This window comes from Eubalaena glacialis, chromosome 8 (genome assembly GCF_028564815.1).
Source record: "Eubalaena glacialis isolate mEubGla1 chromosome 8, mEubGla1.1.hap2.+ XY, whole genome shotgun sequence".
NCBI classification, from domain to species: Eukaryota; Metazoa; Chordata; class Mammalia; order Artiodactyla; family Balaenidae; genus Eubalaena; species Eubalaena glacialis.
The window spans coordinates 90,687,931-90,710,329 of NC_083723.1; the positions used below are offsets into that span (position 1 = coordinate 90,687,931).

Consider the following 22,399-nt stretch of genomic DNA (forward strand, 5'->3'; position numbering starts at 1 on the left):
TATCCTTATGTAATGAGGACAAGGTTTATTTCATTCAATAACTAAGAATTTATTTATTCTGATGATAAAGCCATCTTTTAATGTGTAAAGATCAAATAAAGGCAAAGCTGTGTAACTTATTTTCTTTGTTGTGTTTTGTAGAGAAAATATCAATCTGAAGAGAAGACTACTAAGGTAGGAAAAGAAGCTATTCATATTGTAATGAGGCTTGTAGAATCGAAAGACTCGTGGGTTCAGTGGTAATGAAAATGATCCCAAAATGCTCTAAAATCACTTAATGTTGAGAAATAATCAGGAAGACATGGACAATGGCCTTTAAATGGGTTCTGGTATTTAATGGAACAGAGGCTTTAGACAGGGCCTTGCTTAGCACTGAGTGACATAAATGTTGTAAATCTAACACAGCATCGACGCATCTCACAAAATTAAAAGGCAGGGTTTATTAAAAAATTTGGTAGTCAGTGGAATTTGCAGTGTTAAATGCATTTCCTATCAATCAATCATTTTATGAAAATCAGGAGGAAAGCAGGCAGGCAGATAGTTTGCCCAACTGGCAAAAAAGCAGCACTCAACTAACTATTCCTTTTGTACACTTGGCAGTTATTTACACAGCTTCTGTTCCAGGTAAAGATATGCTGATGACAGGAATAAAGACAAATATCAAGATTAATCAGGTAATTTTATTTAATATTTACCATTCAGCAGCAACCAACATGAACATCTGGGCTAACAGAATCTCTTGAAATGTTCTGCTATATAGCTGCTTCAGAAATACACACACATGATCAACTGTTCATTGCCAAAAAAAAAAAATTTTTTTTTAAATGGCTTCAAGAGCAAATAACACTGATTTATACTGTGCCCAAGCACTAGTCAAGGAATCTATTAAATTACAGAGGAAAAGGAAATCAAAGAAGCTTTGTTAGCTTATGCATGTCACCTTATTTAAATGGAAGGAAGTCTTTACTTCTTTAAAGCAACAGAAATACGGATCTTCCTATATATATAGATATATAGAGATATATATATATATATATATATACTTAAGGATGTGATTACAAACAAAGTGTTATCATCAAAAGCAAAAGCTAGTTCAAGAAATTTTCAACCGAAAAACTTGCAAGATACAAAGCTAAAATTCATGTTCCTTTTCTCTATTATGAATAATTTCACTAAACATAAATATTTTAACATATATTAATTTTCTGACATTCAAAACTGTAAAGTCAATATGGCAGAATTATTGTTAGAAGCACATATGTACAAATATTTTTTTTCCGTACATAAAGTATTTGGCATAATTATAACAATCATACTGCATCCACAACAGTTTGCTTTTATTTTTACTTTTTTTTTACACATAATGGTATCTCTTATTAAAATTAACCAGTTATGTACAAAAATACTTGAACATTTATTATAGAAAACCTCTATAACCAGCCTCAACAGCGTATACCTGCTGAATGGTTTCATTAAGGGAATATAAAAAAGTTGTCACTGCCTTCCAGGTAAGCTATCAATAAAAACAAACACAGTTAAACTAAAATGAGCTTCCCAACAAAAGAGGGAAAATATTCAACAGTATGATTTAAAATACAGTTCATATCTATTGTCAGTTGAGTGTTATAAACAGTCAGTAAAGAAAACAAAGATACAAAATACGTTACCACATACAAGGTGCTTTTTTCACACTCCTATGACTGTGGCATGAGCGTCCCTATCTAGATCTAAGATGCTGTGTTGCAGTATTCAAGCTAGAGTGGTCTACAGCCATCCTCCTTCAACAAAAGGACAACAGGATTATTAGCTAAGAAGACAAGCTCCACCAGTAATAATGGAGAGTTGTGAGGAATTCCTTCTTTTGTGCAGGATTGAAAGTTAATGCCCTTGCCTTTTGAAAGTCCTTTTGCCATTTAATCATGCTAATATATTTTCTCTGTTTCTTTTCTTCATTTACTCTATTAATTTACTGCTGTCCTGTATTGATTCCTGAATTCTTGTTAATGGGACACATTAATTTGTGCCTACTTAACACATGAACATCTGTTCTTCTTCAGTGACAAATTTGGTAGAGGAAACTATCAAGTGAGGAAGCACAAGATTCAAGTAAACATTTCTCCTGGGGTCTTTTGCTTCATCTACCTGATTGGAACTCTGGAAGTAAATTGCACCTTGAAAAGAAATACAGTAGATACCATGGTGCCAGGGTACTAAAGGGTTTACCAACCAATTGGTAAAGTAGCGTTTTAAGAATGTAGACAGCAGCCAAGGTGAAAAGCAACCTTAAAGAAGTATTTTGCTTCAAGAACAAAACCACTTCCAGTCCCAATCCTTGCAACCCCTTAAGTTTACTGTCTCACTAGCTTGCTTTAACTTTTAATTCTGAAGCTGTGCATTCATCAGTCTGTTCATAGAAAGAGCCAGAAATCTCACCTTATTTACAGAAGTCTTCTAAAATAAGGACTACTGTGTTTGTTAGGATGTACAATGACTTAATAAGCTTTCTTGAAGTATCAAGTATTCAGTAAAAAGTATACAACATTATCACGCTTCGTATTGTTCGACAATATTGTACTGGTTTTAAGATTAAACTATGTAAAAAAAGTGAACATAAAAAGATACAAAAGAAGGCTTTATTACTATTTATCACTTCCAAATGAGAAACGCTGTAATGAACATTCAGCCATACTTGGAACACCTGGCATTTGAGATCAGTAACTTTTAATATTGTGCAACATTCTATTAACAAGCGAGTTTTAATTCCATTCATCTAAAGACAAATCTGAGTAAGTTATTAAAGTGCCTACACTAAATGTCTTCTCACCATACCTCTTATTTATTGTAAACGGCAGAGAATTCATCGCAGGGAAATAATAGAAAAGGGGCTTCTTATAACTGGGAGACTTTCCGGGGCAGGGGTCTGGGCCGCAGGCCGGGGTCCGTCCTCCTGGTCCCGTTCTCCAGGTGTCCCGATCGCGCCGCCAGAGGCTTGGGGGGCAAGGCGGGCGGTTCCGCCGTGACGGGGATGGCCAGGCTGTGAGGTAGCGGGACCGGGCGCCGCAGAGTCCGCTCGTACACGCTGTACGGCGGCGGCGTCTTGCTCTCCTTGCGCACTGGCTCCTCGGCCCCGCTGTGGCCTGACCCCGACCCCGGCGCCACCGACTGTTCGTTCACCTGATTTTCAAAGCCTGAGATTTCCGAAGTGCTACACCGGCTGAGGGACGAAATCCCACTGCTGTAGCTGCCGGACAGGACGGGGGAGTTGGAGATGGAGATGAGTCCTGGGGAGTGATACTCCACCGGAGAGGGGGTGAAAGACTGCACGGAGCCCTGTGCGGAGTGGAAAGGGAGGGGTGGGGGAGACACAGCAGAGAGTCACTGACACTGTGATGAGCTCCACTGCGTCCCCCACCCATCCACAGGTTGAAGCCCTATCCCCTGACCCATCACCCCCCATGTGCCTGCATTTGGAGACACAGCCTTTAAAGAAGTGGTAAGTGAAATTGAGGCCCTCAGGGTGGACCCCAACCCAATCTGGTATCCTTTTAGGAAAAAAAAATTGGACGCAAAGAGGCACCAAAGACGCATGCACACAGAGAAAAGAACCTGAGGACATAGGGAGAAGGTGGCCGTCTGCAAGCCAAGGAGAGAGGCCGCAGGAGAAACCGAGAATGGTGGCACCTTGATCTTGGACCTGTAGCCTCCAGAACCGTGAGAAAATACATTTCTGTTGTTGAAGCCCTCCCAGTCCGCGGGGTTTTGCTCTGTCGGCCCTGGAAGACTCATGCAGACACCCAGACTCAAATCTGAGTGCCGGTGTGCCTCAGAACCGTACATATACATCAGGCATTTATCTGCCAGGGCCGACAGCCCATTCAGTTCAACCTCACTGCCCACTTTACTCCTCATCATGGTCAGGACAGAAAGAGGATGAAAGTACTCAGGGAGGAAATGCAGAGGCATATCATTAGTCCCATGGTTTGAAAGATAGATAGGAAACTGGCAAAAACCAAACCAAAATAAAACCCACTGGAGGTACCACTTCCCTTTCTAGCTCAGCAGAACCACTGGAAGTTCTAGCAACAACTGCTCACTTTCTCTTACTGGAGATAATATTTGGAAGCTGAGCAGGGCTGTCCCCTTTGGATGGGGCATGAATTCTTCAGTTTCCCACCATTCCCGCCCCAACATGTTGAGGCCTCCTGGCCTCCTTCACTCATTTGTTAGCTGTCTAGCCCCGCTGGCATTGGAATGTGCTACTTCCCTAAGGGTTCCACTGGGAAATACTGCACCCTGTGTACTCCTTGAGTCCATTCAAAGCATATTAGCTTCTTAAAGTCTTATAATAAAGCAACCTAAATGACTTTGTTCAGCCCAGTGTTTCCTAAACTTATTTGACCATAGACAATTTTTTTTCATGTATCACATAAACGGCCTATAAAACCAAGAAGTGTTACCTTAGACCAACTTTACCTTGGTTTCTCTTTTGAAACAAAAACAATGCTAGTAGACACAAATCCTTTCATTTAGTAGGAGCCTAAAGTTAAGCATGGCCAATTAAGAGATCCAAATTCACCGCAATTTTTTGTTAAAAACTAGACACTAAGTTCAAAATAAGGCAGGTAAGCTGAGTCTTCACGGGGTTAATTCCATCATTTAATTGCTGATAAAACTATCAGTCAAGGAGTTTTCTGCATTCTAAGCACAGCAAAGCTAGTAACTTGGTAGCACTACGCCCTCTAATGTAACCCAGGAGTTACAGCACAAATGTTCCACCCATTTTCTCTTCAAACCTATTTTGTAAAAATACGGCTATGAAGCTACCTATGGCCGGTAAGAACACAGGCAGGTCTGTGGAGAGACAGTATACACCACTTTGCTAACTATTTGGTGGCTACTTGAATATTTTCAGCCCTTCGATTCTTTCTATTTTTTAAGAATCAATTCCTAGTCTTATCTTATTACTACTCTGCACAATCAAGTTAAAAAATGCATATGTGAATTCCATAGCAACACGTGGGGCTCTTTGCAAACAAGGGGAAGTGTAACGATGCGGAAACACCATGTTGCTTTTGTTCCCATCACATCAAGATGACAGTCTGTGGCTTCCAGGGTGAATGCAGTCCCATGTACTTTACAATTAATAGCTGCTCTGCAGAATGACAACCAAACTAGCAAATAATTTGCACCCACCAGCAAATTTTGACATCAGCAATGTTGGCAATGCAAACAAAATCACACTTCTTTGCAATTTTCTCCGTTTGGGGGGGATTTCCTTCCAGATTCTCAATTTCTACCAGCAACAATCCTTAGCACCACAGATGTATGGGATCACAATGTGATCCCATGTGTTTGTAGAAGCTAATTTGTCCTTTTCTTTTACATTAGTTAGAAATGTCTCATCAACAAAAAGGACATGGAGTGTGTAAATCCTAAGTCATTCAGGTACAAAAATCATTCTTTCAACACTCACTTCAACCTCATATTAGCCTCTGGCATAGCAGCTCTGAACACCTACCTCTGAATGTACTGACAATCCTTGCAGCCAGTCTGATTCAACTTGGATAGAGACTAGATATTATTATTATTTTTTTTTAATTAATTTTTAAAATTTTTGGCTGCATTGGGTCTTCGTTGCTGTGCGTGGGCTTTCTCTCTCTAGTTGCGGCGAGCGGGGGCTACTCTTCATTGCGGTATGTGGGCTTCTCATCGTAGTGGCTTCTCTTGTTGTGAAGCATGGGCTCTAGGCGCACGGGCTTCAGCAGTTGTGGTGCGTGGGCTCAGTAGTTGTGGCTCGTGGGCTCCAGAGCGCAGGCTCAGCAGTTGTGGCACACGGGCTTAGTTGCTCCGCGGCATGTGGGATCTTCCCAGACCAGGGATCAAACCTGTGTCCCCTGCATTGGCAGGCGGATTCTTAACCACTGCGCCACCAGGGAAATCCCTAAATATTATTCTTTACCTTCATGAGGGATTTTGTATGTTTGGAGATGTTAAGTAGCCTATGTCTACATATCAAATCAAATGTCTGACCTTTAAAGCTTTCCAGTTTGTTTCCCAGAAATTTTAAAATTCATTTTACTGCCTTGTTTTGCATGATCAAGTGTGTATCTCTAATGTAAATGGAAACCTTGGTATAAAATATTAAAAGAGGAAAAGTTGGCTTTGGCGTTTTCAAAATAGGTGAGGCTGATGAAAAAGGCACTGGAGAATATTTAGTAGATCTTGATGATTGTTTTTCAATATATGTGTTTGTTTTTGATGTCCCTTAAACCAAAAGACCAGGCTGAAAATGCCCTAGGAGATACATGGGGACCATTTCTTTCCTAATTCAGTGTATATTTTCACTCTAGTTTGTACATTCTCTTGCCACCATTTGGAGAAAAAGCCTAATAATCTGAAAACAAATGGCAGGCTCCCCAAAGGGAAAGCCTAGTGCTGTTTTCTTACCCATCTTCCTCTCCCCCTTCTTTATATGTTCTTTGCCTGGTCTGTGCAGATGAAAGCACCTCATTGATGTACCAGGGGAAAAAGTAACATGGGGCCAATCTCTAGCTTCAATCTAAACAAGAGCCTGTACCTTCAATGGAGATCGCCCAGCAGGCGATGGGGATACCGACGCCGTGTGTCTTGCTGGTGAAGCTGTAAAGAGAGAGACATCATTTCAATTCAGGAAACCAGACAGCTGACTACCTGCAAAAGCCCTCTGTGTGTACAAACCCATACAGATGATCTCGTGCACAAGGGTCTAGGCAAGGGGGGTGGGGAGCGACTAAATGGCGCCCACCCAAAACGGATTCTTCACAAAGGATGGCAGCTCCAAGACATGGGGTAATTAGTGAAAAGTCACCAGTGTATACATGATGCTTTAACCACAGTGACAGGACCCCAAGCTGGTCCAAGGTCCTTTCCACTTCCTCAAAGTCCAGCTGCTTCTCTGCTGCTTGGTCTATTTCAAAAGGTGCTTTTAGGTGTGAGGTGCCAGGGAGCAGACTTTGGGAAATAACTGCTGACTTTGGCCCTGAGCAGGAATGGGAAGACCCAAGTCATCCAGACAGCTTAGAATAGGTCCCCAGAAATATACTGACATCAGCCTCCTCTTCCATCCCCCAATATTCCTGAAATTGACAGGAAACCCTTGGCCGTATCATACAAGAGGTAAGAAGTTTTCCATTTTTCTCCCTAATGTTTGTACTTGGGTCTTCCCTTTATCTCTGGGAGGTGGTACCCTATGGATTTTATCATCAAGGCAAAGAAGAACCCTCTCTTTGTTTCTCCCACCAGATTTTCAAGCCCTACACCCGGGACACAGCTTGTGTGATGGCACTGCTCTGTGTGTGTGCTTGTGGGTCAAATCCAGCTCTGTAAAGCATAACCACACATACTAAAAGCCTGCCGTGACACCGTCAACATGGTGCGTATAAGCCGGATTTCCCAATTCTGCCTACAGAGGTTTCAATGAGCTCAGAGTTCGTGGCTCTGTGACGAGCTGCCATTCTCCCAGATGTCACAGTGAGGGCTGAAACGCATAAGAAAACTACAGAAATGCTGAAGGGAAGAGAGACAGTTACAGATCCCCCCAACAGCGACCACACATGATGACATGAGGACAGACCATGACAGCAATCAGTGCAGAAGGGGAGGCAGCCCTGCCAAGTTAACCGGGCAGAGGTACGGTCGCCTGTGCACTCTGAGCCTAAGGGACCAGGAAGAGTGGCTGGTCCCCACACTGTGGGGTTGTGTGGCCTCCATCTTAGACGCTAGGGCATGCTGTCAGCGTGTGCCATGTTCCATCACCACTGTTTGTTAGCTCTCCTATGGCATCAATTGTGGCTGTTGAGTATGGAAGAAAAACATGCACGTATAGAGAAGCAGATCTTGATTGGGAATGGTATGTCTGGCAGAAGTCAAGGTTTACTATTACTTGGGACCCTCTTCCTCTCAACTTAGGCGTTCCCCGGCACTGTCACTGTGGGATGCACAGCAGCCCCTGTGCGCACTGCATGTTTACAGTGACGTTTCTCTGGAAAGACCTAAAATAGTTGTATCAGCGTCCTTGTCTACAAGTCTCAATGAGCCGGAACCTAAATACCATGAATATTACTGTTCCTTAGAAAATGCTTTTTGAGTTCCCAACTTTAGGTACACAACCAGGTTTAAATTGGAGGTTGCCTGAATATATGGACATCATGAATAAAATACCAATTACTGGTTGATGAGTTTTAAACTTCCATGGTCACACTGACCTACTTATGCAGAGTATCAATTAAGGCTAAAGTTATTTCTTTTTCTGTTTAGAGAGAGATCTCACATGTCTTTCCAAATCTATCGGTGACTTTTTGCTTTGGCGAGTATAAAACAAACTGGGTAGCACATAGTTTATTTCAAAAAGAGAGAGAGTCATTTTTCTTAGTGAAAAAAGAAACTAGAAAAATGAGATGCTAAAATACAGCAAATGAAACATGGACGATCAATCCAGAAAAATCCATGAAAAACACAGGGTCATATTTTCTCTTGCCTTTAGGCTGTTGTATTTGTAAAGCTTCAAAACTACTCTAAATATATGTTAAGTGTTGAAAAGACTCTCCCCATCACCAGGATAGAATAAGTAAAGCAGGGTAGCCCCTCTTAAAAACCGCCCCCATATGCAGGTCACCAAGCAACGGCTTGTTCAGGAGGAAAGGGGAACTATTATTGTTATAAACTCACGAAGGAAGTTTCTTAAGAATAATTTTCAGTGGTTCTCAAGTCTAGAAAGGTGTGGTAAAATACAGAGTCTAGGGTCTTGGCCCAGAAATAGTAAAATTCTGATTCAGTAGGTCTGAGGGTAAGCCCAAGAATTTTGCTTCTTAAACCAACACCCTAGGGGATTCAGTGCCTTGAATGAACCCTTTGAGAAATATGACCCTTGAATACAGACCTGTCTAAGCAGCAGATAACTACAGATGCACTGTTAGTTGTCTTCCACAAGCCTATCCAAATCACAGTTAGTCAGTCCTATTTAGGGGCTACCTGAAACTGGGGCGTCAGTCCTGAGGAAAGTGGCTAGACTTAGTAAAGGTTGATAAGAATGAGGTGACTCAGGATAGCATAGAAAAAATGCCAGTGTCTCAGCAAGGTTAGGGTACCCCCTAAATTCTGAGGATGGTATGTAAGAAAAGAACATTCTACAAAATCTGTCTGTGGGGTTTATTAGGAATGGTGCACTGCTTGACCTAGTGTAACAGGAGTTCAGGAAAGAGGGGAAACACTACAAACAAATTATATAGCTACTACTAAGGTTTTTACCTTGGACACCAAATGCCTACCTTTTTGAGGAATTCAGGATAAGCTGGAGTAGTCAATAAAAGTTATTTTATGAAAGTGATTGTTAAATGCTTCAAATACCCACCAGTCTGTGTGGGTCTTGGAGGGACAGGGGGAGAGATGAGTTTCCCACTGTCCGACATGTTCTTGGCTTCCTTCCCACTGTCCAGGCTCCAGCTGCTAGGGGTGGGATTCACAGCTGGAAGGGAATAACACAGCTAAAAACACACGGTCTACTTTGCCCTGTAAACACTCGAAATCTTAGAAGAAAGTCAGAATTATCCAGAATGAAAAAATCAACTGGATTAAAAAAAACAACAAACTTCCTAAATACCAAACTTTTACTTAATTGCCTACCTCACAGTTAGAGTTGATATTTAATTGGGTGACAGCATGTCTCTTTCTTTCCCTCAAGCAGTCAAACAGAACTATACATCTCTACACGAAAGTGTAGAAACTTGTTGAGAATTACAGATCTGTTTAGATGCTGGATAACAGATGGAAGATGTGGTCACTAGATTATTGTAAAACTTGATTTTTAGTAGAGATTTCTGGACTAGTGGCACCCTGAAAGGGGGAAGGCAGTGGCTCGCTAATACCTCCACTGTCTGGCAGGATTAGTGGCAAGGAAGAGCCACACCACATCATCCTGCTGGCCCTTGTTCCTAAAGTCAATGGGCTATAGTGAAGAACGTCCTAAAAAAATAATTTGGAGCACTGACGGTATCATTCCTCTTTTGTAATCTGCCTGCTCCATGCTTCAGCGCGATGCAGAAATATGGAACGACCCCGTTAGGAACAAGGGCAAGACACACAAGGTGTGTCTAGCCGCTCTGTGATGAGGTTTACAACCTCAAGCCTTTAGAGAGTTCCAGTAGCTTGCTCCCTGAACAGACACTGCCACCTGATGGACATATCTAGAATTTCAACATTTTACCATTCTTTATATTACCACTTTCATGGGATGGAACTACCACTCGTAAAATACTTTTCCTCCGGTCCTTTTAAATGTGCTTTGTGGTTTTCTTTGGTATAAAAGGTGAGAAAAAGAAAGACCACGTTCCTAAATTCTCCAGACAAAGATCAATATCTGACTTGTAACTTTAAAGCAAAATGTGTGTTTTAAAATAACTGGCTACAGTTCCGCTGATTTCTATTTCTCAAGGAAAGTTTTAATGTATCCGTGTACTCCAATGACGATGCAGTCGAGCTCTTAATGAGGACAGTTACAATACACTTTACACGGATATTTCATTAGTGACTCTTAATTCACTGGCCTGGGGACTGCTCTGATTTTTTGAGGCCTGACCCTGGGAGGTGAGCGGGTGCCTTGCTGCCAGCCCCTGGCCCTCCTGGCCGAGGAAGTCGCATTTAATCCGCTCTTCCTGCTCTGCTGTGTTGCACAGACCGATGCTAATTGGCTATGAACTGCTAGGCATGTGTTTGCTTCTCATTTTTTCAGGTGACCTTGAGGCAGGGCACACTCCATCATGCACGGGATTGCAATTCTTAAAGAGCACCTGAGTCACCGCAAACGACAGATGAGCTGGCAGAATGGACTTTGTAAGGCAGACACAAAGTGGGACCAGGGAATTGATCTGAGAAGGTGCTTATTTTCATTGCGCTGAACAAGTAGCCTAATTGGCCACTTTGTTTCAGGTAGCGCAGGCCTTGCCTCGGTGACTCACTGAATGACACCAGAAGTCATTAAACAGAGGAGTCCCTACCTTGCTCTGATTCTGCCGTTACATCCTACAAGAACACAGTTTGTGAAGAATGCATCAGAAATAACTGTCTTTCATTCATCTCCTAAAGAGCAAATTAGTCCAGATCATTAAAGGTCTGGAGATCTGCCTTCCGCACAGACACACGGGAGACTGGAGGAAATGAGGACAAAACAAACCATTACACATTCCAGGACTGATGAAGGGGCTGGCTTTATACCCACCTTTCTCAGGCGCAGAAAGATTTGGGTCACTGCGTGGCAAGACCCCGTCTCCAATATGATTAAACAGCAGCCTCTGGAAAGGCACAAGAATCTATTTTTATGATGCAATATGCTAACATGTGAGACCTTCTAGAAAATGAGATGATTATCTTATTACTGAAACGTTTCGTTTTCAGATTTCAAATATAAATGGCAAATGTAATAAAATGCTAGGAGAAAATAAACAGTAAGCAGTTAAGTTATGGTGCTCTTTGTAAATACAAATGCTAGACTGGCAATACAAAATGCAAGTAAGAATTAAAGGAGGAATATTAGCTCAAAAAATCTCTAGTGAATGGACTTTACATTTTAAATCCTAGATTACATTAAAAGATATGAAATGGTCAATATGTTTCAACTTTTAACCCACAAAAATGCCAGTTTTACACGGTTCTACCTAACATATTAAACAAAAAGGCGCAAAGTCCTTAAAAGTAGATGCACCAGAGCAATGGGTATTATTGAAATTTTGGCAACGTGCACACTGTTTCAGATTTGACCAAAAGCAGAAAACTCGAGAGGGTAAGCAGCAAGTCTTTCATGCCAACCAGCGTGCTGGTGACATGCTCTCCAGCAGCAGATGGGACAAACTGTGAAATTCCTTTGCAACATCAAGTGACAAAGGGAGATTCAACCAGTTAGCTGGTCCAGCCAAATGCACGCAGATATAATTTCTGCGAGACACCAGTGTCGTGTGGATGAGGTATCCTGGAACTCTGGGGAAGATCACACAATCAGCAAAGATAAACCCATCAAGCCAAACCCCACTCACTCTCATCCCTTTCCAGATGTAGCTACAGACTTCTGCCAGGATGGTGTAGAAAAACAGAGAAATGAGCTGGAGGATAAATAACTATTATTCTCTGCCCCCAAGTTATCCCCAAATGATCAGTAAAACTCAGGGCTCCACATGAATCTTATCTTTGAAACCCTCCTTCAAAGCGCTTGAAGGGCCCAGAGGGTCAAAACCTTGGCCCTGCTCTCACTCGGACTAACAGAGATCACTGCAAAGCCAAGTCTGGGGTGGGTGGTGAGGGCCACGTGCCTTACTCCTGAGGGCTGCAGGGGAGGCCCTAGGATTCAGCTTCCTCCTCAGTGCATCAAAGAAGAATGGCAAAGGTAAAAAGTCATGCTCCGCCCTCTTGGGTACCTCAGCAAGGAATCCGTGGCCGCTCTCTTGAGTTAGGTAGAGGCAAAAAGAAACGCTGCTGGGCAGCCATGCGTCTCCTCAAGGGTCTCTGGCTAATGTAAGAAGTTCCTCCAAATTTCTGTTACAGACACATGCAGACAGACACCCCCCAACTCATTCACCCAATCACCCCTCCTAATTTCAAGTAGCAGCAACGAAATACACAGTCAGATCAAGGTGGGTAAAATCACTTCCCATTTCCCTATCAGCTTCACTGCTCAGGCAATTTCCCACGTATCCACATCAGACACGTGGCTCACACAGAAATCCCTAGCAACAGGCGCAGGGCAGAGGTGTGCTCTTCACCCAGCTGGACTTGTCGACACAGCCTATCCGGTGGCCTCTGGCAGCTACCGTGAGGTTCTGCAGAGAGACGTAAGCAACATCCAGACGTTTCCTCGTTTTCTAGAATTTCCATCCCACAAGGACTACCTGAGAAGGTTCCACAGGTGTCGGGTAGACGGCACTGTATGGCCGCTCTCTCGGGGACAGGCAAGCGTTTTCTCTGGAATGTTTGTGTTTGTCAGACAACAAAGGAGAAGCTGGCAAGAGAAGGAAAGAGAGGCTCATCAGGGTGGTGGTGGGCTGGGCCCGTTTGGAGGAGAGAGCCCGAGCCTGCGGGGGCCACCACAGCTCCTGGGGGCTGGAAGGTTCTCCGGGCACCCTTGGTCCACCCCACACCCTGGCGCTGACCTCTGGCACTCGACGGAGCAGAACTTGTCACATTAGGCGAGGCCGAGTGAGTAGAGCTCAAGCTTGAGGTAGATGGACTTGGCTGGAAAAGACGGGAGCTGTTATCAAACGCGGCTTAGAGGCTGCAGACAACGCTGACACATTTGAAACAAAATCATCAGTTCTTTTTTCAAATTGGAAAAAAAAAAAAAGTCCATTAAGAAATATGGAAAAATCGCCCTAACTCAGACTGATAAGGACGCCTGTCTGAATTAATCAAGAATCTGAGATTTTGACTCCTGCCAAAGGAATGCATTTGTGTTCATTTCAGCTACATACATCCTATGACTTAGGAGCAGTTAGCAGCGGCTCCCTGACTAAAGCACAAGCAGAAAGACTCCCAGCCTCGGGCAGGTCAATAGGTGAGTGCTTCTAAAAGGCAGAGAACATGCCTTTGCATTTTCTCCAATGTAATGTGTTCAAAGCATGAATTTGGCAATATGTATTATGCCCCTTTTCCAAAGACAGGGGTGAGGAAAATTTCCGCTGAGCCTTACCGAGTTACTATCAACGCCCTATCAGCCGAGTCTAAGTAAGAATTTTGGTTGCAAGAGTTACACTGACGCTAAAATCCCTAAAACCTGTGTTTTTTCTTTTGTAAAAAATGTTTTATTATGGGAAATTTCCAACATGTACCTAAGTGGAGAGATCTTACAATGGGCCCCTAAACCATATCTTCTTAAAGGAAAAAAACAAAACACTTAGACATGCTAAGAGGTCAGTTGGTGACAAGCTCCAGGAGTCCCAACTGAAGACCCGACTCAGAGGCAGAGCTCAAAGCACGCCCCCTGCACGGCCTGCCCAGGCTTTCCCGTGGCTCGCTCAGGTCTTCTTAGAGTGGATGGGGGAGCTTTGAGAGAATCATCTTTGGAGACTCCAGAGACCAATAAGGCAACACGAGTGTTTAAAGGTTTGTCCTTAAGTCAAGTTCTCGCTCATAGGTCTGTCCCTAAGCACAGCAGAGTGAACGGAAACACTCATGATTGAGACAGAAAGGGAATAAACAGGACCAGACAAAAAAGCTAATCAAGTACCTGCATGTTAAAGACTTCATCAGAGCTTTCTGATTGCCCTGTAATATTGCTTACTTCAGCAGAAGCTTGTGAGGACAGTGAGGAGGAAGAATATCGGTTGACAGCTGGGTAACTTAATGGGCTGTTTTGGGGGGGAAAAGAAATGGTTGTTAACTCAGTCTCTGAATTGTACTTTATCACATGCTGGCATGGTATAAAACCAAAGGGAAAAAAAAATATGCACATCCCATTTTGTCGTCTCCTGTTTGCCTCCATATGATCAAATGTCTGAGTTTATTTATTTCTCATGCTGTTGCTGTTTTACCAGTGGCAGATGTCTGCAGCTGCCTCGAGGGTTAATTATTTCATTAAGAAATTGCGTATTTGACAAATTGTGCCGCAAAGAACGAGAGAATCATTCCAGATCATCTTGTGCGGACGCTAAAGTGTCAGATAATTCAGAATATGACTTACCTGCGTCTAGGAATTACCCTGCTACCATCTGGGCTCATAGAAGCAGGTGCTGAGTTTCTACACACGCGAGGGCTTCCATTAGGAAAATGGACTGGACTGGCTTGTATACAAGCAGAGAATTCCTAAAGAGGTAGTAAAGAAAATATTTCAGAATAGTAATTACAAGGGCAAAATCACTGGTGAGGTATTTCGCTGTACTAGATGTGCATTGTAATTGTCATGAAATCTTTCTGTAGGGACCTTATAAAGGTAAGTTTCATTATTATTAAGCTTTCTCTCATTTACTTTTTTGTTTTCATAAAGGTTGAGGGTGACAAACAGAAGTTAATGCAATTTTAGTATTTGAGGGCTCTCTGGTAAAATGGTGCAGTTTGGTAGAAAAACCAAAAGATGTCACTATTGGATATTTCATCGTCCCTCTACCAAAAAGCAAATGGCAGAGGTCAGACTGCCCCCCCATGGACACTTTGTGTACTTACCTGTATTCCTAAACTGGACTTCATCACAAAGAACTGGTCGACCAGCTTTTTGTGAAGCGGTCTCATATCTTGAGGTACAAACTTCTCATGCACGGCCAAGCCAAATTCCAAAATCTGTGCCTTGATAGTAACATAAGGAGAAAATCCACATCAGTGGGTAGGTACGTCCTCTAAGTGCCTGCTGGGGGATTCAAGCATGGTACCATGCATTTTGCATGCAATATTGCTGATCTCTCAATCTGACAAGATAGCAACAATCCTTAGTTTACCGGGCAGGACACTAAGGATCAGAAAATTCTGCGTGTACTAAAATTCTGCGTGTACTAAAATTCTGCGTGTACTAAAATTCTGCATGTACTAAAGGACAAATGAGGATTTGAACTTAGGTCTCTCTGATTCCAAAGACTTGATTTTCCTACTACCCCAAGTTTCTTTCCCATGATTTTCAACCTATAACAACAACCATTTTAAAACAGTTCAGTGTTTCTTTGGCCCCTTCCTGCACTTCTCAGGATGGAGCAGGGAATGGGGGTTCCCTGTTAGGAGGGTCAGGTGGTTCTCCCCCAGGGACCTCTTTTCTGGATGGCACCCTCTCTGCCATGTTTCCCTTCTCCCTCCCATCAGGTTCTTCTCTCTCCCTCTCTCAGATTTTCAAAATCTGTCAGGGAGGAAGGGACAAGTGAACAGAAATTCTGTAACAGTTGCTATGCTTCTTGTTTTTGTTAAAAAAATATTATTCTTGTTCACTTATTCTAATGCAAAAAGGAACAGCTCCTATTTTTAAAAAAGTTTTCCTGCTGTGAGAACCTAAACCAAGATGAATATAAACATTCAAGTTTTCTCTGTACAGGTATCAAAAGTGCTTAATGTCTTTGATTTGAGTAGCAGCTGTCTGTTACATTTTAAAAAACTCCCCATGCTATAGTGGTCAAAAGAACAAATTCCAGACGCTGAGAGGAAAACAAATCACACATCACTATGACGGCGCTTTATCTTTACAGCCCGTGAAGGTTCAAGTTTGAAAGCCAGGGCAAACAGTACTGACTCTGGGGGGTGAGAGCATCCAGCACCTTCCAAAGGGGTCAGAACTGCGGCAACTTCTGCTCTGGATGTCCATCTACCACCAGCACATTTGCATAAAGATAAAAATACCTTGAAATAAACATCAAGGACACCTTGAAAGGAACAGCTTGAGTGGAGTGTATGTCTGAGGCATAAAGGGTGAGCCCGGTCTCTGTGGGGAGGGTAGGAGGGATGGAGGAGTTGAGCCTAAGTGTAGGTGCCTCAGTCCTTTGCACCTTAGACACTACCTGGGAGGGGCCCTCCCTTTTGTGCAGATAACGTCACAGGTTGGGTTCTCCCAGAAGTAGGCTCCAGTATGGAGATTAGGCTGTTTACTGGGGTATATCCTTGGGATCACTGCCTGTGGGAGGGAGGGAGGGAGGGGCAGAAGTGGTACTTGACCAAAAAAGAAACTGAACTGGATGGCAGCCTGGCAGCCTCCTGCCAACCCCAGGGGAGCTCTGGACCTTTAACGGTCTGTCACAGTTGTGCTGTGTTGGGCCCAAATGGCCAGGCTCTGTCTCTCCTCCCCAGTCACTGGATGCAGGTCATCTAGGAAGGTGGAGATCTTAGGCTACGTGGCTCTCTGCAGCAGAGGCAATGCCGGAGGACCTGAGAGCCTAAGGTGTCTTCTAGCAGGTAGGGCCACAACTCCCTTCTGGAAGGGGCACTGGGGCAGTGCATCTCCATGTCTACTAGACAGTTCTCTGAACCACCTCACAGAGGTCCAGAGGACGGTGCCCAACCCCCTTCCTACGGTCCCACAAAGACATGTGACTCGCCCAAGGTCACATGGCAGTCACTTGCACTACATGGCCTATGACAGGATCTAATGCTTCCTAGGCCATAGCTCTTTCCACAAGGCCCCATGAACGTAATCAGGCAGAATGTGGAGGAAACCAAGGTCCCTCGATTTTTATTTTTCTTGAGAGACTTCTTAACCCTTTTGATTTTAACTCGAGGGAAAGAATTCAGTCAGACTGAATACAGCAGGTAAGTATCCTGGGGTGAGGCAAATCACTCATAAGAGACTGTACTGGTAAAATACAGACTTTTAAAAATCAAAAAAGGCTAAAGTCATTCCATAATCCTCAGTACTGGATAACCTAAGCTGCTCACTCCATTTCGAGAATCTACATCACTCCCAGGGCCACAATGAGAATTTAACTTATTCTATATTTCCTCGCAGGTCAACTTTAAGTAATTCCTCTCTCTTTTTCAAAATCTATACAACTGACCCTCTTCCAGCCATGGCCCTTGTCTATGGCCACTTCTCTCCCTTCAGTATTAAGTTTTGTGGACTAAGCCTTCAGAGCATAAAATATGAACTAAAACCAGATAACCTCATCATTTCCTAATCCAAAACAGCATGTTTTATTTGTTTTTTGATTTGGTATTATCAAGTGGAAAGAGATGCTTTTGTCACATTTTATCGTACATATTCCATTTTTCATGGGTATAAAATTTCCTATTGAACCCAGCCTCCCAACCATAATGTCTCCCACCTCAGAGGTTTTCAAACCATTTTCAGGCCAAGAGCTATCAAAAGGGGCACAGCAGGCAACAGATTTTTCACTCTGGTTCTTTGTACTTGATGGAACAAAAGAAATAAAAACCAACTATGCTTCTGTAATGTTGAAAATGTTGAGGTTGTATCTAGTTTTGTCCATATCATATAATCTATAGGCTTAGTCTGCACAACAGGATACTTCTAAAGCAAAGGGTATTGACTGCCCACTTCCTTATTCTAACATTTAAGTAAGAATCTCATTCATTCATTTACTTATTTATTCATTTTGAGTTAGCCTGAACTCATTTGATCCCAAAATCTTGAGTGAAAAGTTGGCATCAAGTCTTTGGGGAGACAGCATTCAAAGAACGTTCCAAGAGATTACATGAAGTTGTTTGTTGTAAGGGGCTGCCATAGTCTACTCATTGGTTTTTGTATTTGTTTTGCATTAAAGTGGGAAGAAAACGTAGAAATTAGCAAATTGGGATATATTACAAGTGAATCTGTAACCTCTGACTGCTAGCTTCAGTTAGATCACTGATGTAGAAAACCATGTAGATGGGTCTCCAGTTAAGCAAGTATGTATCTATGCAGAAGAGGGGGAAGGTGATGGGCTTCTGCTCCCCTTACCTGCTCAAGCATCAGCTCTCTTAACCGTGCAATTTTCTCTCCATCTTCAGGGTGACTTAAGATATATTCTTTGACAAAGAATGCCTAGTAAGAGAAGGATTAGTCAGTTTACTTCAGGAGAGTTACAAAGGAAGTGAAAGACACCGTTGTTGTTTTTTAAAGCCATCTTTAAAGAAATGATACCATTATACACCACTTTTGGGGGGCAGACATAATGATTCTGAGTACGGTCAGCTGGTCAGATGGGAATATAAGGAAATGATTGTTAACAGGAGATCAGAAATTGTATAAACTTTGTATCTTTGGTAAAACAAATAGCAAATCCAAATCAATAAGCTTTATGACATTACATCCTAAAATAAACTGCCTTAAGACTCAGAATGATCAAGATGGTGGCCTCACCTTCCAAGCTACTGTACCTTTCTGTTTAAAACTAAGACAGCAGATGAAAAATCCACTTAAAATATCTTCTAAACAAGATCAAATTTTTTTATGTCCAAGAACCACTCTTTGCTCAGGGAAATGGGTTTAGGTAGACATTTATTAAACAATCCCGATACCCTCACTTCTTTTATTCATCCAAGAAAACACACACACACACACTTTTATCCTCAAAATATCACATTTTGGGAAACAGAGTAAGTGTGCATCACAAATGACTGTATGTTTGCTCTATCTAACAAAGAAATCTGGTTGTGTTAATTGTAGCCCTATGATAGCAGGCTGATGTGATGTGTGCATATTTTGAAAAAAGATTTCTGAAACCTTAAGAAATCACATATGAAAACTTTCAAACGACAATACCTAATTCTCACCTCTTGATACCTGGAAACTCCACCATTAACCGCAGCATCTATAACTCCATTCAGGCACATGGTCAGGGGATTAATATTCTGCATCTGTCTTGTCTGACACTGACTAATCAGAGTCTTCAGCTGCTGATTCTTATTTTCCAATACTTCAATTGCATTTTCAAGAGGACTCATTTCTACCTGAGAACAAATGAGCATAAATATATATTGGATTTTGTGACATTCAGGAAGAAAGACAAGGGACTTCCCTGGAGGTCCAGTGGTTAAGACTTCACGCTTCCACTGAATGGGGCACAGGTTCGATCCCTGGTCAGGGAACTAAGATCCTGCATCCCGCATGCCGTGAAGTATGGCCAAAAAAAAAAAAAAAAAAAAAGAAAGAAAGAAAAGAAAAAAAGAAGAAGAAAGACAAATTAGATTATCCATGTTCTGAATTATCTGTGCTCCCCCTTGGCTCCCATCAATATCTCTACCAGGGGCCATAGTAGAATAGACAAGGATGTGGAAGACAAATTAGCTGTTTGTAAGGTCTGGGAAGAGAAGGCGATTATATTCATTGGCTGAAATGTGGTTTGGATAATCAGCACTCATCAATTACATATTAGCACTGCAACAATCATTTTAAACCTTAAAAGACAATTCAAGCATGTCTTTTAAAACTTGTTTTTCTTTTCTTTTGAAGGCTAAGTGTTCAAGTGCCCTGCATATTATTAGCGCCTTTCTAGATACTTAATGCAAAGTACCACAGGAGATACAAAGATGCATTTACAGATCATCTGATGTCAAGGAGATTTCAGCCTAGTTGGGAAGATGGAACATATGCCCATATGAACCCCATATGCATATATAACAGCACCATAAGGTGGCACAGGATGCCACACAGTTGGGAGTTATAGAAAATAAGATAATCATATATGCCGCAGGATCTATGTGTTGAAGGAGAGCCAAATAGAATCATAATGACTTAACAATTCTTGGTTATGGGAGGCCTAATTGTGAAAATGATGAAAGTGCTCTTCAAATGTGTAGCACTGTGACTGTTATTGTCACTGACGTTCTCTTTGAAGAGAAGGTCTGCTAAGCTCTCAGCTGTAGGATAATTCAAGCTTACTGTAAGCACATTTCAATACTGGTTCTTTCAGTTAAGGAAATAGAGTTTTTAAAGGTCACTTAGATCATCTTAAACCAACACTGAAAAGTACTAGAATCATTTGACTATGTCAAAATTAAGAACATACATTCATCAAAGGACACAATAAAGGAGAAGGAAAGATAAACCAGAAAGTAGAAGATATTTGTAACATGTAAAACCGTCAAAGAGCCTACGTCCAGAATACATAAAGAACCCTTATAAACCATTAAGAGAAAGGCAAACAGCCGAATTAAAAATGGGCAAAAAAAGTAGCCACTTTACAAAGGAAGAAACCCAAATGACCAGTAAACATATGAAAAGTGTTGAACCTCATCTGTGATCAAAGAATTGAAAAATAATACCACAGTGACATACTATTTAAGCACTCATCAGTATGGCAAAAATAAATGTGACACTAGCAAATGAGAGTGAGAATGTGAGCAACCGAATCTCTCCATTTCTGCTGTTGGAAGTTCAAATTGGTTCAATCACTTTGGAAAACAGTTTGGGATTATGTATTAAAGATGAAGATATCTATATATTATATTTTATGATCCAGCAATTCTACTCCTAGGCATACATCTGAGGAAAAGTATCTGTGTACATGGGTACCAGGAAACATGTACAAAAGTGTTCATAATCATCTCCAAAATCTGTATGTCCATCAAGAATAGAATGCATAAGCATATTGTAGTATACAATGGAATACTTTACAGCAATGAAAACAAACAAGTCCCATATAATAACATGGACTAATGTTACAAATAATACTGAGTGACAGATGCAAGTTACAATAGAATATGTACAGTATGACACTGTTATACAGGCATCCCTCATTTTATTGTACTTTGCTTTATTGTGCTTCACAGATACTATGTTTTTTTACAAATGAGGGTTCACGGACCCCTCTGTTGAATAAGGCTACTGGCCTCGTTTTTTTCAACAGCATTTGCTCACTTCATGTCTCTGTGTCACATTTTGATAATTCTCACAATATTTCAAACTTTTTCATTACTATATTTGTTATGGTGATCTGTGATCAGTGGTCTTTGATGTTGCTATTGTAATTGCTTTGGTATTTTTTTAGCAATATTTTTAAACTAAGGTATGTACACTTTTTTTTAAACATAATGCTATTACACACAATACACTGCAGTATAGTATAAACATCACTTTTATATGCACTGGGACACCAACAAATCTGTGTGACTTGCTTTATTGTGGTGGTCTAGAACTGAACCCGCACCGTCTCCAAGGTATGCCTGTTCAAAACAAGGCAAAACTAAACTGACTTGTTTAAAGAGGCATATATAGGTAATAAACGAAGCAAGGGAATGGATACCATAAAAGTTATGATAAGGGAGGGAGTAGTAATTGGGAAAGGATACATGGGAGGCCTATAGGGTGCTACTGGCAATGTTCTGTTTCTTTACCTGAGTGGTGGTAAACAGGATTTTATTTTCCAATTATTTAGGACATTAAACTTTTGTTTTATGATCACAAAAGCTAAATCATGAAGAAGAAGTCTGAGAGCTCTGATGAACTGAAAGTCAAAAAGTGAACAAAACATCTTAGAAACAGAAAGTAGAACAGTGGTTGCCAGGTGCTGGGGGGAGGGGGGAGGGGAAATTGTTGTTCAATGGATGGTGTACAACAACGTGCTATAGTTAATACCACTGTACTACACATTTAAAAATGGTTATGATGGTGACTTTTATGTATTTTTGACCGCAACTAAAAAAATTCATGCTCAACATTATAGATTCAAATGTTATTAATATGAAGGAATTTTAAAAATAAACAAAATACAATAAACACAGACAAAAGACAAATAATAACTTGGGAAAATATTTCCAACATATATTTCAGCTGAATTATTAATATATCTCAAATACTGAAGAAAACTACACAAAGAATATAATCAGTGCATTCGCAAAAAAAAAGAGTCAATAAATATATGAAAACATATCATCTCCACTAGCACTCAACAAATGCCAAAAAATATCAACGCTACTGTGATCATTTTTGATCTATTATTTGGAAATTTTAAAATAATATTCAACAGCCAGTGCTGAA

The 22,399-nt window shown here is 41.5% G+C and overlaps 1 protein-coding gene across 1 annotated transcript in view; it reads right to left on the bottom strand.

Moving 5' to 3' along the window:
- Positions 1-2,792: 2,792 nt before the first annotated feature.
- The window catches only part of DOCK4 (dedicator of cytokinesis 4), a 475,175-nt gene continuing 455,568 nt past the window's right edge, over positions 2,793-22,399 (bottom strand). The window contains exons 42-52 of the mRNA XM_061197939.1: positions 19,195-19,371; positions 18,380-18,463; positions 15,178-15,297; positions 14,699-14,820; positions 14,246-14,366; positions 13,173-13,254; positions 12,912-13,021; positions 11,252-11,324; positions 9,389-9,502; positions 6,578-6,639; positions 2,793-3,330 (exon numbers count right to left, since the gene is read on the bottom strand). Coding sequence (XP_061053922.1) covers positions 2,890-3,330; positions 6,578-6,639; positions 9,389-9,502; positions 11,252-11,324; positions 12,912-13,021; positions 13,173-13,254; positions 14,246-14,366; positions 14,699-14,820; positions 15,178-15,297; positions 18,380-18,463; positions 19,195-19,371 — 1,506 coding nt within the window. The 3' untranslated portion in view covers positions 2,793-2,889. The remainder of the gene's footprint in view (positions 3,331-6,577; positions 6,640-9,388; positions 9,503-11,251; positions 11,325-12,911; positions 13,022-13,172; positions 13,255-14,245; positions 14,367-14,698; positions 14,821-15,177; positions 15,298-18,379; positions 18,464-19,194; positions 19,372-22,399) is intronic.